The sequence below is a fragment of the Phodopus roborovskii genome, unplaced genomic scaffold (genome assembly GCF_943737965.1).
Source record: "Phodopus roborovskii unplaced genomic scaffold, PHOROB, whole genome shotgun sequence".
In the NCBI taxonomy this organism is placed as follows: domain Eukaryota; kingdom Metazoa; phylum Chordata; class Mammalia; order Rodentia; family Cricetidae; genus Phodopus; species Phodopus roborovskii.
Genome location: NW_026126546.1, coordinates 5373825 through 5388379, shown reverse-complemented (window position 1 = coordinate 5388379; position 14555 = coordinate 5373825). Strand labels below are relative to the sequence as shown.

The 14555-nt window shown below is 45.0% G+C and overlaps 1 protein-coding gene across 1 annotated transcript in view; it reads right to left on the bottom strand.

Annotated features, from left to right (window-relative positions):
- Positions 1–14555, bottom strand: part of Stk32b (serine/threonine kinase 32B) — a 225708-nt gene that overhangs the window by 80882 nt on the left and 130271 nt on the right. The window contains exon 4 of the mRNA XM_051200286.1: positions 2247–2420. Coding sequence (XP_051056243.1) covers positions 2247–2420 — 174 coding nt within the window. The remainder of the gene's footprint in view (positions 1–2246; positions 2421–14555) is intronic.

The following is a 14555-nucleotide window of genomic DNA, read 5'->3' as shown; positions in this document are numbered from 1 at the left end:
TGTGTGTGTGTGTGTGATGGGGGAGGGGTGTCAGAGAACTTTCAGGAGCCAATTCTCTCTTTTTCCCATGTTGTTACTGGAGACTGAAGTCAGGGCACCAGGCCTGGCAGCAGGTATCCTACTCACTGAGCAGTCCTACTAGCCCGGAATGAGTGCTGTATTTAGGTGAGCTCACTTTCCAGGTGATTCTGTTGAGGCATCAAATGCAGAAACGAGCATGCAGTGAGCTGCAGTGTCTATGGGTGCTGCCCCTAGGGTCTCTGGAGAGCCAGGAACTCTTACTTTTTCATCAATGCGTTTTAAAAAATAAATTTATTTTCTCACCAACTCAATTCCAGCGACTTTACTAAACACCTCTGAGTTTTAAAAAAAAAAATACACTTGGAAAAATATTCTGCAGTTTAGAATGTTGGTTATAGTTATTTTATTGTTCTTAGACCCTGTGTCTATTTGATGGTTACTCTTCTTTTAAATTATATATATTGTGTGTGTGTGTGTTTGAAGTTGCAATCCTTATAATTTTTACTGTACTCAGGTTACAGGACAGACTGTGGGAGTTGGTTTTCTGATAATGTGTGGGTCCTTAGAATTGAAAACTCAGATTGTCAGGTTAGCAGAAGGCACCTCTATCTAGCCAGCCATCTCACATGCCTTGCATTTAATGTTCAGATTGAATGCTGGAAGATTGCCCTTCCTTGTTATGATCCAGCTGGGAACTGATAAGGATTGGGTGGGGCTGAAGGACTCTAAGATAGTATCTAAGGTGTCCCAGGCAACCTCTGAGGTCACAGTCTCTCCTCTTGGCTCAATCCATTCCTACTGAAGTTACTGGTGTTTCCCTGTTGGGGAATGAAGGCCCAGCAGCACCTGGCTGTCCCCACTGAACATGCAGAACTTTCTTTCAGCATTTACTGTACATCAGGTGATCTGGCTGCCCTATGATGACAGATGGCATGTGTCTAGGGCCATGTCTAGGGCAGGAGTAGGAGAAACTGTACCACACCAAGACTACCTGCTCTTCAGTACTTCCTGGAGGTTATGCTTTAGTCCCGCCCCCTTCCGTAGAAATGGCTGTGGATGGCTGAGCATTGTGGGGGGTTCTGTAGTGTCTAGCAGTTTTGACTCCCTGAGAATTACCGCTTAATTTTTGTATCTGCTGTCCTGTCATTTATCCCTCCACATCTTCCTGGATCCCTAGTGTCTTGTGATGGTCTCACCCAGTTTTCTCCATCCTTATGAATTTGTCATTAAAAACAAACAAACCATTCCTCCCCGTCATTCTGTCATTTACTGGGATTTTAAGGAGAAAATGTAGAGCGGTGTGTGTGAATTAGGGTGGGGTGGGGCTTCCTGTGGGTGAGGTTGGGGGATTGTTTGAATCTGCCTTCATGACCAAGAAGTCCAAGGCCTTGCCTTTTCCAGGTTTTTAACTAAAACTTTCTAAGTTAGGCCAGGATCATAAGGACATAGCGTGACCACAGGTCTCTCCCCCCACCCTCCATCCTCCCTGTGAATTGCTGCCCCTGAAAACAAACTTTGCTTCCTGTGGTATGGCTGGGGACAGGCAGCAAGACTGAGGTCCCCCACAGAGGCAGAAATGCTAAGCTTTTAAAGCCCAGTATCAGTAATGGCTGCCCAAGAGGAAGACAGCTGAGCTCTGCCACTCACTGATTTCCAGGGACAGAAAGAAAGAGTGGACTCCCCCCTCCCACCTCAAAACCAGGCCAGTGCTACCTCCCTGCTGCTCTGAGGCTCCCAGAGCCCGTTCATTCTTCCCTTTTTCCATTTGATTGTCTGGAGTGTGAGGCTCCTGTGGAAGGTCTTCCCGGGTGTCCCTCTTGTTACACATCTGGCTGGGAACTGATGGGGAATGAGGGAGGGGCTTAAAGACTCTGAGCCGGGATTCTAAGGCATCCCAGGCAACCCCTGATGTCACAATCTCTCCTCCAGGCGAAGTCACATTCTTTTGAAGTCACCCCCCCCAAACACCTTTTTTGATAGAGAAGCCAAGACCAGCCAGCTGCCAGCCCTGCACTCTACCATGGTACAGAATGGTGGACAGGCAGTGGTCCATCTCCACTCAGGCAACATGGTGGTTTGTGGTCTGCTGGGAACGTAAAGACTGTATCGAAGCTGTTCAGCCCTTTGCTGGCCTCAATGCACTGCAGCCATTAAGCAACACTTGGACAAATTCTCTTCTACCACAGCCACCTGTCAGCACCCCGCCCTCCTACCCACAGTATTACCTGTGGATTATGTGGTATCTCTGCAGGTACTCCAGAGCGAGGGCCAGCTCGCAGATGTACAGTTTCACGGCTCCTTCTGTGAAGTGCACGTTCTGCTGTAGGTGGTAGCGCAGGTCCCCGCCCAGCAGCAGGTCCACCACCATGAACATGTCTTCCTCATCCTGGAAGGAGTACCTGGGAACATAAAGGGACACAGGTTAGGGCTGGAAGCATCTCTAATGTCCTTGGGGCCAACATTCCATTTTCCAGCAAGGCAGACTGGGGCCCGGAAGGATGCTGATGTTGCCTACGGCACGTTGCTGTGGGAGGTGAGCAGGCCAAAGGTTTTCGATCCCACACTGCACCACCTCTGCACTGTGGGGTCACTTCATTTCTTCACTGTCTGAGTCCCAACATTAATTTCCCGCCTGGCAGGCAGACATCCTGTTAAGTAGCTGAACTCTCCTATGCCGTGGAAGCTGGTTTTAGTTTGTGTTTTAACCCCATGCTGTTATATCATGTATCTGGGAGGTTGGACACCAGATGGCCAGCCTGTGGGATGATTGGAAGGTGGTGGAATTTTAGGAAGTAGAGCCAAATGGAAGGGTTTTGCCCTATTAAAACGGCCTTGCAAGCACAGACTGAAGTCTCTGGAACACTGAGCCAATAATAAGCCTTTCTTCCTTTAAGGTTGATCAGCTCAGGCGTTTTGTCACAGCAATGGGAAACTGACTGACACATGCTGTCAGGACTTGTAGTCCCCAACTCCAAAGAGGAGTCCTCTCTCCAGCAAGCCTGATACCCTCTGCACATGCTGCTGCTTCCCACAGGAAGTTCATTCCCAAATCCCCTGAGCATAGTGATGCTCTAACTCAAGTCCGGGAATTTAAGGTAACTGGCCGCTTTGGCTCCTGGCTCTTGGAAGCTGGCCAGATCCTATCCTAATATTCATGAGCCAGTGGTTCCCACTGATGGCTAATACCAAGAGCAGCCATGTATAAACCACTGCAGGTGTGAGGTTGCTGTAGTTATAACCCCACAGGAAGGTGGTCACGGAACGTGAACAGGAAATATCTTGGTGTTTTGAAAAACTTTAGGTCTTAGTATGGTATTTAATTCTTTGTCTTTGAACTGAGAGAAAGCTTACGGAACTCATCTTGAAACATGAGGATAGCAAGAGATAGCACATACTGAGAATACTCAGTACCTTCAGAGATGGCCTCACAGCATGGGGCATGACAGACCGCCCTGTACCAATGGGTATACAGCTTGCTGGCCTCGGTCATTTCCCTTCTTATAATGCCTTCACAGTGGCTGTATGCACACACTCACTTCACCTTTAATTACTTCCCAAAGGCCAGGCTTGTGAATACCATCCACATATGACTTCGAGAATCAAACTTTCAACGTGAGAGTATTGGAGACATGGTCACACCAGGCAGAATGAGAAGAGCCACCTGAGTGTGTGTGTGTGTGTGTGTGTGTGTGTGTGTGTGTGTGTGTTCCTGTGTATCTGCTACTGTGTGGAAGGCCTTAGAAGTCCAAAGATGATAGCATGCCTTCCATGTAAACTCAGTTTACATTCCAGGAGATGATGGACCATGGGCCATCACATGGTGCCCCACACCCTGTGCTCTCTGTTCACTGGTGGGCTGTCGAAGGGAAGCTCATTAAGCATTCTAGCAGAATCCTTAGACGTGATGTTGGTTTTCTGGGGGAAGCTTGCAGACTGGGACAGCTGTTAAGGAGACAACTGAAATGGGAAGAGAACACCATTTAATCAGTAATTCAAATTTGGGTTGTTTCTTGCTATAGATCTGTATTTTGCTCCAGGCCACAGACCCTGCTTTCCCAAGGAGACTCAAAGATACGGCTGAGAATACAGAGTGACCCTCCATCCATCGATCTCTGCTCCCTGTGACTGACTCTGTGGCTCCTCCTTGCACTAGAATGCACTCATCACAACGCTGCATATTGTCATGGAAATGATGGGGATGCTACATGGGAGAGTCTGCCCTCACACAGTGACCCTGACCTTCTGAGAAGTCTGGATAATTAGGTTCTCCTTCAAGCACAAAGCTAGCTGGGAGGTCCAAGGGCAGTGCTAATCCTGGCTTGGCTGTTGAGTAGGCCAGTGTGAAGAGTGCATTGTTTGTTAGTGTGTGCGCAGGTCCTTGTGGCCACGTGTGCACATACATATGAAAACTAGAGCTCAGCCTTAAGTGTCATTCCTTGGGCGTCAAGTTCTCTCATTATTCCGTAGCCTTTTGATTAGGCTAGATTGGCTGGTCAGCAAGTCCCAGGGATTCCTACTCTTCACTCCCCAGTGCTGGGATTACAGGTGTGTGCCACCACACCTGGCTCCTTTTCATTGTCCCTGGGGATGGAGCGAGGGCTCTCCCGCACACACAACAAGTTTTCTTGCCAACTGAGCCATTGTAGTTATTACTCTATTATTTTTAAATATTTTAATTTCCCACTTTGCTCCAAATGACTTAAGAAATTCACTACACAACAAAATAATAATAATAAAAAGAACAAATGAGAAACTTAAGAAAAGGGGGGTTGGGGACTGGAGAGATGGCTCAGAGGTTAAGAGCACTCTGGCTGCTCTTCCAGAGGTCCTGAGTTCAATTCCCAGCAACTACATGGTTGCTCACTACCATCTATAGTGAGATCTGGTGCCCTCTTCTGGCCTGAATGGATACATGCAAGCAGAACACTATCCATAATAAATAAATCTTAAAAAAAAAAGAAAAAGACAAAAGAAAGATAGAGAAGGAAAAGGGGGGTTGGAGAAATGACTCAGTGATTAAGAATACTGGCTGCTCTTCTAGAGGACCTGGGCTCAATTCCCAGCACCCACATGACCCTTAACTGACTGCAATTCCAGTTCCAGGATATTTGATGCCTTGTGGCTTCTGTGGCACTGCACACACACAATACACAGTCATACATGCAGGCAAATTCATAAAATAATTGTTTAAAAATTTAAAAATGTAAGGAAATAGAGGTAGACAAGACCACCCCTAGCTCATGCCCAAGGATCCTTTCTCCTTGCCAAAAATGGACCTAGAGCCCAGAGCAAAGAAGAAAACGGACCGTGTCCCGATTCACAGTTGATAGGGAAATAGATAAATAGTTTAGGAAAAACATGCATTCTTTGGTTGTTTTTACTAACCCACAATTTCACTTAACTTACAGGCTATGGTATGACATTTGACAATGTACAATGATCAAATCTGGGCATTTACATGTCTGTCACAGCAGACATCTGCCATTTCTGGCTAACTAGAAATGGACAATGAATGACATGTTTTTCTTGGTACAGGAAGCAGATGGAAACAGCTCCCACAGAGTTTTTAATGTGGCAAGCAGTACATCTATGTGAACTAACCCCATCTGGCATGACAAGTCAAAAAAGGATTTTTTGTTTTAAATCTGATAACTGTTGAGTTTGCCTTGGATGAGTTCAGTCCCATTTGGTAGATATAGCCTTGCATGGGTCATATAACCCGTGAGCTGTGCTCTCCATCATGAGAAACTGCCTGTCTCTGAACATGCCCACAGTGCTGAGGCTGGAACCATGAGCTGGGATCATGCTTGCTCTGGAAGAAGCCTTCTCTGACCCTCAGAGGCTGAGCTGTGTGTCTGCCAAGTGCGCTGTAATGGCAAGAATTCAGGCTGGCATGGCACAGGTTAGGTAGCATCCACATTCCCAAATGCTTTGAGTTCCCTCTGTTCTTCCAACCAGCCTATGGGGTGAGGCTCAGAATGAAGCACCGTTGTGATTGGAGTATAGAACCCCCTCCACAGGCTGTGTGAACACTTGTTCCCCAACCGGGAGGGTGTGGAACCATTGAGACCCAGAGATCTGCTGCTAGGGGTGGCCTTTAAAGGTTACACCCCCTCCAGTTCCAGGCAAGCTCTCCCTGGTCTGGCTCTCCCATGCCAGGCGTCTGCCCTGCCTTCACCATCATGGTGGCCGGAAGCTCCTGAAACCTTGGGCCCAAAGAAACCATTTTATGTTTTAAAAATCCCAGGGTCTCTTAAAGCTCAAAGATAATAAGTAATCCTAAAAACGATACGCAGGGCCAGGAAGTGGCAGAATGGATAGTTGAACCGTGACGATGCACCTCCAGGACTCCTAGACCATGCCTGGTGCTCTAGAGTCCTTTGTTCACAGCCCTGTGACCTTCTCTCCTTATTTTGTTCCCCTCTACCAGCCAGGGAACTATCTGCTTACAGGGACCTGCCACATTCAACACTGGGCCCTTGTGTCTGGCCTGGTTCCAAAGTATCACACATACTCAGGAAGCAGCGGATGACAAACTCCCTAAGTGCCAGTAAACTGTGAGACATGACCGCCAGCTATGTGGTCCATGGGAAAGGAAGCTGCGCAGAGAGAAGGATGGGGAAGAAAGGTTTGTCCCATGCAGAGCATGCAATTCCTGTCACTGCCTACAGGAGGCCCCCGTGTCTTCTTCTTCACACAGAAGCCATGGACTTGCACCAGTGTGACTATGTCCCCAGCATCTCCCCCCTACCCCCATAGCCCTCCCACTCAATAATTGGGAAAAGGAGAAGCCTTGTTTGGCATCATCCTCTACTCCCTCACCATTTGCAGGACCGTCTGCACATGCCTACATCCTGCCTGCTGTCTTCCAGGCTAGCAGCTGGTGTCTGGGGTGGGTTTTGTGCAACCACCATTTCCTCAGGTGCTGATAAGTCTGTGTCAGAGCCCTCTGGGATGTAGGTCTAAAGCTAGCCTCTCCATGGTGTCTAGAGCTGAACTCTATGGTGAAAGCACGTGCATCTGCCAGACCTGACCTGTCTCTGCATTTTATCCACACTCAAAGATGCAGACCATCCCTCCACCCTCACCCCCCTAGCCTAGGACAGACTCACCATCATCCTCACATTCCAATAGTCACACCCCAAGGCCAAGAGAGGTTGGAAAGTCCTAGGTCATTAGGTCACATGTGCCATGCTCTCCATCATCAACCTGGTGTTGCTTACGGACCCAAGGTCAGCTAGCTAAGAGGCAAGGCAAAAGCCCAGGAAGAAGCCAGAGAGGAGCTTCTAGAGCAAAAGTCGGAGACAAAACGTGAGTCCAGTTGTCTCACTTATTCAGTGAGCAATCACACCTACCTCACTCTCACCCAGGGCTGAGATCCAGTGACCATGCCACAGAAAGAGTGTTTTTTAATAACAGGGGAAGTATGGAATTGACAGGAGGCCTCTGTGGGGAACCCAGAAGCCTCAGACTTCCATCAGCCTGAAGCCCCCCAAGCCATCTTCAACATGTCTTTCAATGCTTTTCTTCCTGAGGCAGAAGTCATTGGGTACCTGGAGATGTATCTGAGGATGGCCACCAGGAAACCACAGCAGCCAGGACAATCACAGTCCTTGAAGGCCTTTTGTCATTACTGTGTGTTGACTGCAGGAGTGAAGTACTGGGCATTGCCTTGATCTTCTCAAATCCAATACCACCTCTTAGGAGAGGAGGCCCTACCCACTACCCTCAGCTCTAGTGATTCCTGGCTATCTAAAGTCCTGCACAGAAGGAGCTAAAAATAGTCTTGTCTGTGACAGAAATCCAATAATGGGACGTCAGGCCCCCTGTCCGCTCTCATTGTACAAGAACAAGGAGCTTATCAAGCCTGCACTGTGCTATATACACAGACACCTTTAATAACATTTTTAATAACCTTCACAATAACAAACATTTTTTACTGTTTAAATTTGACTTGAGTCACAAAGTCCTCTAACTTCTCAGACATGATGGCTGTCATTATTCTTCACAGCAAGCTGGCTCCCATCTCCTGTCTCAGGAAGTCAAATGGGGCTGGTCAGCCATGTTCTGCTTCCTGCACGTCAAGAAGACAGCATGTGGGGGGGGGAGGGAGGGGGGAGCAGGGAGGATGCCTCACATACCACCCAGCTCTCCAAGCCAAAGCAGCTAGAGCCCAAGAAGTTTTGCAAGGAGGTTAAGGTGACAAGTGGGCTTGTCTACTGCTAACTGGAGACCTTTGGTGACTGCAAGTAGCTCCGATCTACAAATGCAAATGTTCCTTCGTCACAGTGACCTAAGGATGGTAACTTAGAGCCTTCGGGCTTCCAGAGGCTCTTTTGTAGCTGATGTAGGATAAGTAAGTAAGAAAAGAGGGGTTGGATGTGTGCTGAAAGGGAATGAGGCTTGGCATGATGGGCACGCCTTAATCCCAGCATTCCACTCAGGAAACAGACGCTGGTCTACATAATGAGGTTCAAGGCTAGCCAGGGTTACATAATAAGACCCTGTCTCAAAAGTAAAAACAAGAAGGAAGTGTGTGGGCAGGGCAGTCAGGTAGCTGTGATCTTCCTGGGCTCAGTTCCAAAAGAAATCTGTGCCTTGCTTCCCCTTGAGAGAGGAGAAAATCTCTGAATGTATCGGTGGGAAGGGTGACCCTCACCGCTTCATCCACTTGCTCACTCGGGATATCAGCATCTCTGTTTAACACCTGAGACATGCTCTAAAACCACGTGTTCTGTATGAAAACACCATCCCAAGATGAGCTTGGTGGCACAGTCTTAGAATCCAAGCTACCTGCAAACCAGGAGGATTGCAAACTGAAGTTCTGCTCAGGCTACAGAGTGAGTCAGTCAAGGCCAGGCTGGAGGAGCTCTGTCTCAAAGGTAACAAATAAAATGGGGTGCTGGGGATATAGCTCAGTGGTAGAGTGCTTATTTAGAGTGAGTGGGGCCCTGGGTTCAAGTCCCAGTTTTGATGTAAAAAAAAATTTTTAAAAATCAAGAATGGATTTCCTATCATTATTTTTTAAATGGAAAAAAAAAATTTCAGTTGATTCTTAATCAATCCAAATGTCTCAAGTTTTAAACGTGCAATGTAAAAAAATAAATTAGTAAAACATGGCACAATGTAAACCCAAAAGGCCAGAGGGCTACATTTTAAATAGCACATGCTTGCACCATTCCACCCTCAGAAACAAACACCAGAGGGGATGACGTTTGGGGATTTGCAGCCACTTGACAGTCCTGCCATCAACTCTATCTGAGACCCACAATCCCCGTGGCAATATGCATTTAATGCGGCTTTTCAAATTGACAACTTCACTTGGTTCTGACATATCACTAGTTTGATTTTGAATGTAATTTGAGCCTTACTTGACATCTTCTTAGTAAAAACAATGTGTTCTGTTCCAGCATTGTAAACAGAATCCCTCATGTAAACACCAATGGAAAATGTACTGTTTGCTACAACTAGGGCTGAGCCGTTTGAAAGTACCAGTGTTCCTTTGATTTTGATGTAAAAGTGGCAGTTTCACATGGCTCAGCCTAACAGAGCAATTCATCATTCAAGATACTCTAGGAACTTCCCAGAACACGCTGAATAAATTTAGTCAAAATCCCCCCAAATTCCTTTCTGTTCTATTCAAGATTGTTGTACCTGCTGGATCTTTTGCCTGAAAATCTCTCAGCCCTTCCTTCACAGCTTTCTTTCCCATCTCTTCATCTTATCTCACAGAACCACTCCGAAAAGTCTCATCCCTCCATTCAGTGTTAAAATTCTCCCATTGTCCCGATACATACAATTCCAAGCCACTCCAGGCCTTTCTTTTCTTTCTGGCATCTTTCCCAATCTGAAACCTCCTACATATCCAGGCATTGGCTCTTTCTGTTTCCAACAGCAAACACAGTCTCCCCAACAGAGTTCCGGCTTTGTCTCTACTAGTTGTTTTTGTGATGGATGTTGGCTATTCTTAACTTCACAGTTTCTAAAATCACTGAGGAGCTGAGGAAGTATACCCGTGGTGGTGTTCATGAGGGCATTACCAGAGAAGGTTGACTGAGGAAGGAGGACCTGGGTCCCAGATGGAATAAAAGGGTGGTAGGAGAAGCCAGTCAAGATGTCACCTTGCCTTTCCTTGGTTGTCTCTCTGTGTACACACAATTTGATGGGTCTAATATGACTAGCGTGCTTTTAGGGAGGATCTCTTGGCATTGGATAAGCAATCAGAGGGGTCATCCCTCTGGAAGACAAGTTCTCTCTCTCCTAGCAGTCATTAATTGCCTATAGTGCTTCACACAGGGGCGGGGGCCTTGAGAGTTCCCCTGTCCACACTGGCGTGTTAACTGGTGTTGTCAGTGTTCAGGTAAAAGCCAGAGAGGACCAGGATATTGTGCTTCAAGACTGTGTGTGTTGTCTGTATAGGACAGGGAAGCTGTGCCCGTGAACTCTCAACAATCTGGCTGTCTAGATTAGATTACTGGAATTTTGTTATGATGAAATTTTCTCTTAAACTTATTCTGACTTTCTGTTCCTCCTTGTACAATTTTTAGTGATTTACACATTTTTATTGAATTACTTAATTTGTTTAATTTATCTAATTTGGGGGCATAAAAACTTCACATTACTTTTTTATGGTCCTGTTATTTCAGATAGCAATACTTCTTGGCTCATTTCAGGTTTGATACTTTGAATGTAGTTCACGCTTTTCCTGCCTAGTCTCTAGTTGTTGACTTATAGTTTTATGAATCTTTCAAAGATTCAGCTCTCTTCATTTTCTTTACTAAGTATGCATTTTCTGCTTCATTAGTTTCTGTCCTAACCTTAATATGGGAGCATTTCCTAGCTTCCTTTGTTATTCCTTTCTCCTCTAACTACTTAGAAGTATATTCATCCATAATGTGAATTTCAAGTATTTCCTATGTTCACATTTGTCTTTAGAGAATAATTGTTACATGAATTAAATCATATCAAATTACTTTTTGTTTCATGGGAGTGTTTCGTGTGTCTTTCTCATTTTCTGGTTTGAGGTGTAATGGCATCTTTTCTTCCCTTATTTATGCAGGAACAGAGGGAAACGTCTTCAATAATATAAATGCATATAAAGAAAACCCATAACTCTTCTTATACTTAGTGGTGAGAGACTGAATGCTTTCCTCCTAAAATGTTTACTTTCAACATTATTTCACATCGTGTTACTGCAGTAAATCAAGAAAAAAGGCATGCAGATTGGAAATAGATAAAAGGTTGCTGTTTTCAGAGAGCATGGTTGTTAATGTATATGGGCATGCAATAAATATTATATGCATGGTGTCTATAAATCCACCTATCTCAGAGTTATTGATTTGTAGTCTAATGTAAGCAATCACATTGTCTGAAAATAGAGACTACCCATGTGCACATGCGTGCACACACACACACACAAACACACACAATTCCTACTCCATAGACTGTGACCTCGAGGCTGCAATGCACAAGATCATGCTTATAGAAAAACCAATCATGTTTCTAACAACAAAACTCATGGAAGCCAAAATTTTCAAAAGAAAGCTTTACTATTTAAAGTCACACCAGAGTGACAGAAATACTAGACAGAAAACTAAAAACCATCTGCAGGAAATGAGCAGTGCGTGACAGAAGTCTGAGAAGGCGGAATCACATGGAGCCTGTGCCATGTTTCTGCATCAAAATATTCAACAAAGGTAGAGATCATCTCCAAAGTGAATCACATAATTGCTATCAAGAGCAAAAGTGTTTGGTTGTGGACTTATCAGGCATGGGGGTTGCAAGGATGTTGGACAAGGTGTCACAGACAGAGAGCCCCTGGGTGGATCTCAGAGAAGGTGACATGGGATAGGAGCTCTGGAAGTTCACAAAGATTATCAAGTTTGTTAATTAAAGATCAGTTAAAAACACACACTGCTCAATCTTCATCCCATCTTGGTGTTTGGGACTGAGCATGTAGAACAGAGTGCTCTTAAAGGGCACCTCACTACCTCAGAACTCCATGGGGACCAGTCAGAAACACCACACAACATCAGATCCCATTCCAGACTGCAGAGCCGGAAACCCTGAGCTGCACCCTGCAGCCTGTGTTTTCTCAGCTGTCCACGTTCTGCCCGACACAGCTAAAGGGGCAGCGTTGCTTCGTTAAGTTCATAACTTCACATGGCTCAGTCTGTACCACTTGGTCCATATGTGTGAGTAGAGCATCTTGGGTATGGGACTAAGTGGCAGATGATGGACACATATGATTTAGTTGCAGGTATTCTGCAGATGCCCTTTGTTGGGGTAAATATAAGTATGTCTTTAATATTTTATGTTAAATAATTAAATAATATGAATAATATGTTTATATATATATATATATATGAGGCCCCTGAGTTTGTGAGGAAGCAAGGGATATGGTGAGGGGAAAAAAGAATGGTGTAAATGTAGTACACATACATAAAATTTTAAAAGTAAAATTTTAAAAGCATCATTGATTAATTTTAAAAGACATCCAAAGAAGACTTTTAAAAATTCAAAACTTAGAACAGACTCTAGAAATGTATAAAAATACACATCCAACCTACATGGGGATCATGTTAAGAAATGCAAAGACCATTTAGCCAATGAAGATCAATGCCAAATGCTGTGTTTGCAGAAGGCGAATTTACAGGGTCCTCCCAACAGGGGAAGGAGATGCATTTGACAAACTCAGCATCCTTCCATGGTAAAATAACTCAACAAACTAGAATAGCTGGGGCTTCCTCGTGCCGACAAAGAGCATCTGAGGAGAAGCCACAGCTAAATCAGACTCCACTAGGAAGACTGAATGATTCCGCATAGGATCCAGGGCAGGAATCTCCCCTCTCTGCCTTCTGATGCCATTCTGAAGCTCTGCTGAAGACAGTCGGAAACATGCAGAAACAGAGCCCACCCAGCTTAGAGAGGACCCAAACTGCTCTCTGCTCACACGCTTCCTGATATTTTATACTGAAAACTGAAGGCCCGTTAACGAAGCCTTTTCTCCACACTAGCAGATGAGTTCATCTGGGATGAAGCCACGGTTCAGCAGACAACAGGCCACGTGTGCTGCTGGAAACAGACTAGAGTGAATGGCCTGAAAATCCTTTCAGTAAACAATGTAATTTTATAGCGTGGAATATTAAAAGTGAGGAAGTATAAGATTTTCTCCTTGAAAACTACAAAATACCATAGATAGAAATGAGAGCAAGGATGAAAAGGGCCAGTTGCAGCTCAGAAGAGCTCAAATTAGGGGAGCAATGCCATTCAGATTGTCCTACACAGCCAAGACAATCAAGACTGAAATTTCTAAATGATATCCAAATTCACAGGAAAGCACGGAAACATGGGAATGCTAGATTATGGGAAATGCCTTGTTCAAACCAGACAGTTTGCAACTAACTCCTCCAGTTTTCTAGGTCATCTCTTCATTTTCTGATAATATGCTTTGACCCAGAAATGTCTTTAATTCTGACAAAATCTAAAGGTTCATGCTGGTGTTTATTTTCAATATCTCAGAAGATCTGCTTTACCTCGTAGCCAGCTTGTGCCATGTTCATTTCCTGCTCTAGTCACCGCCTATTATGTTCAGTCTGGAATTGCCTTCCTTTCTTGTGACATTTGTAAATAAGTGGTAAAATGATATGTACCTTTTAAAAAATCTTTCAAGTGAGAATTTGGGTGTTTTCTAGAGTTCCATATGCTCTGTATCTGCTGTAGTGGCTAACATGGTTTGATTAAAACGTATACTTCAAAAATAAATCTTTCAAAAAGCCCTCTGAATATGTTAATCATTTTAAAGATGAAGGAAAAATAACAGTCTAAAGGCTCTTAAATGACTTGCCAATCCAAACACAGCAATATGAACACTTGACAGACCATGCACAAATGCCATACTAAGGATCAACTCTTTATATTGATTCTTTGAATTCTTTTGTGCAAGCACATCCTAATAGGTTCACCTCACAGTGAGGCAGCAGAACAGAACGGGCACATATTGCAAAGAAGATAGGGAGTCCTAGAGCATCCACACCCAAAACACTAGACCCCATCTAACTAAAGAGGATCCACTGAAGCCGTCACAGTTGCCATGGTCTCGCTGTGATGTTTAAGAATGGGGTCCTGCATAAGCTCTCTTGATCTGGGGATGATCTGCCTTCTTGTGGGTCCATTCCTGAAGATGAAAAGGAGACACACAATTGCACACAGGATGTGTGAATCAAATGGAAGCAGGGTGTTGATACAGCTGTGGAGGGCACCAAGTTCAAGCTTTCTTACGTGTCTTTCTAAGACACAAAGTTAAACTTTCCCTGTCTTTAAGCCAAGCTAGCAGACCAACAGAAACAACAAAACCAAGCAGACATGGGCTTCCAAATGTCCTGTTTTCATTAACAGAACACAGCGGGGGAGAACGAACTGCGGAAGACAAAGTTCCTGCACGCTCCAGCCTCAGTCATGCCTGTTCTGTGGGGGTGGGAAGTGGACTAGCTTCTCCACCAAAGGGTTAAGCAAAGCAAAACTTCATTTTAAAC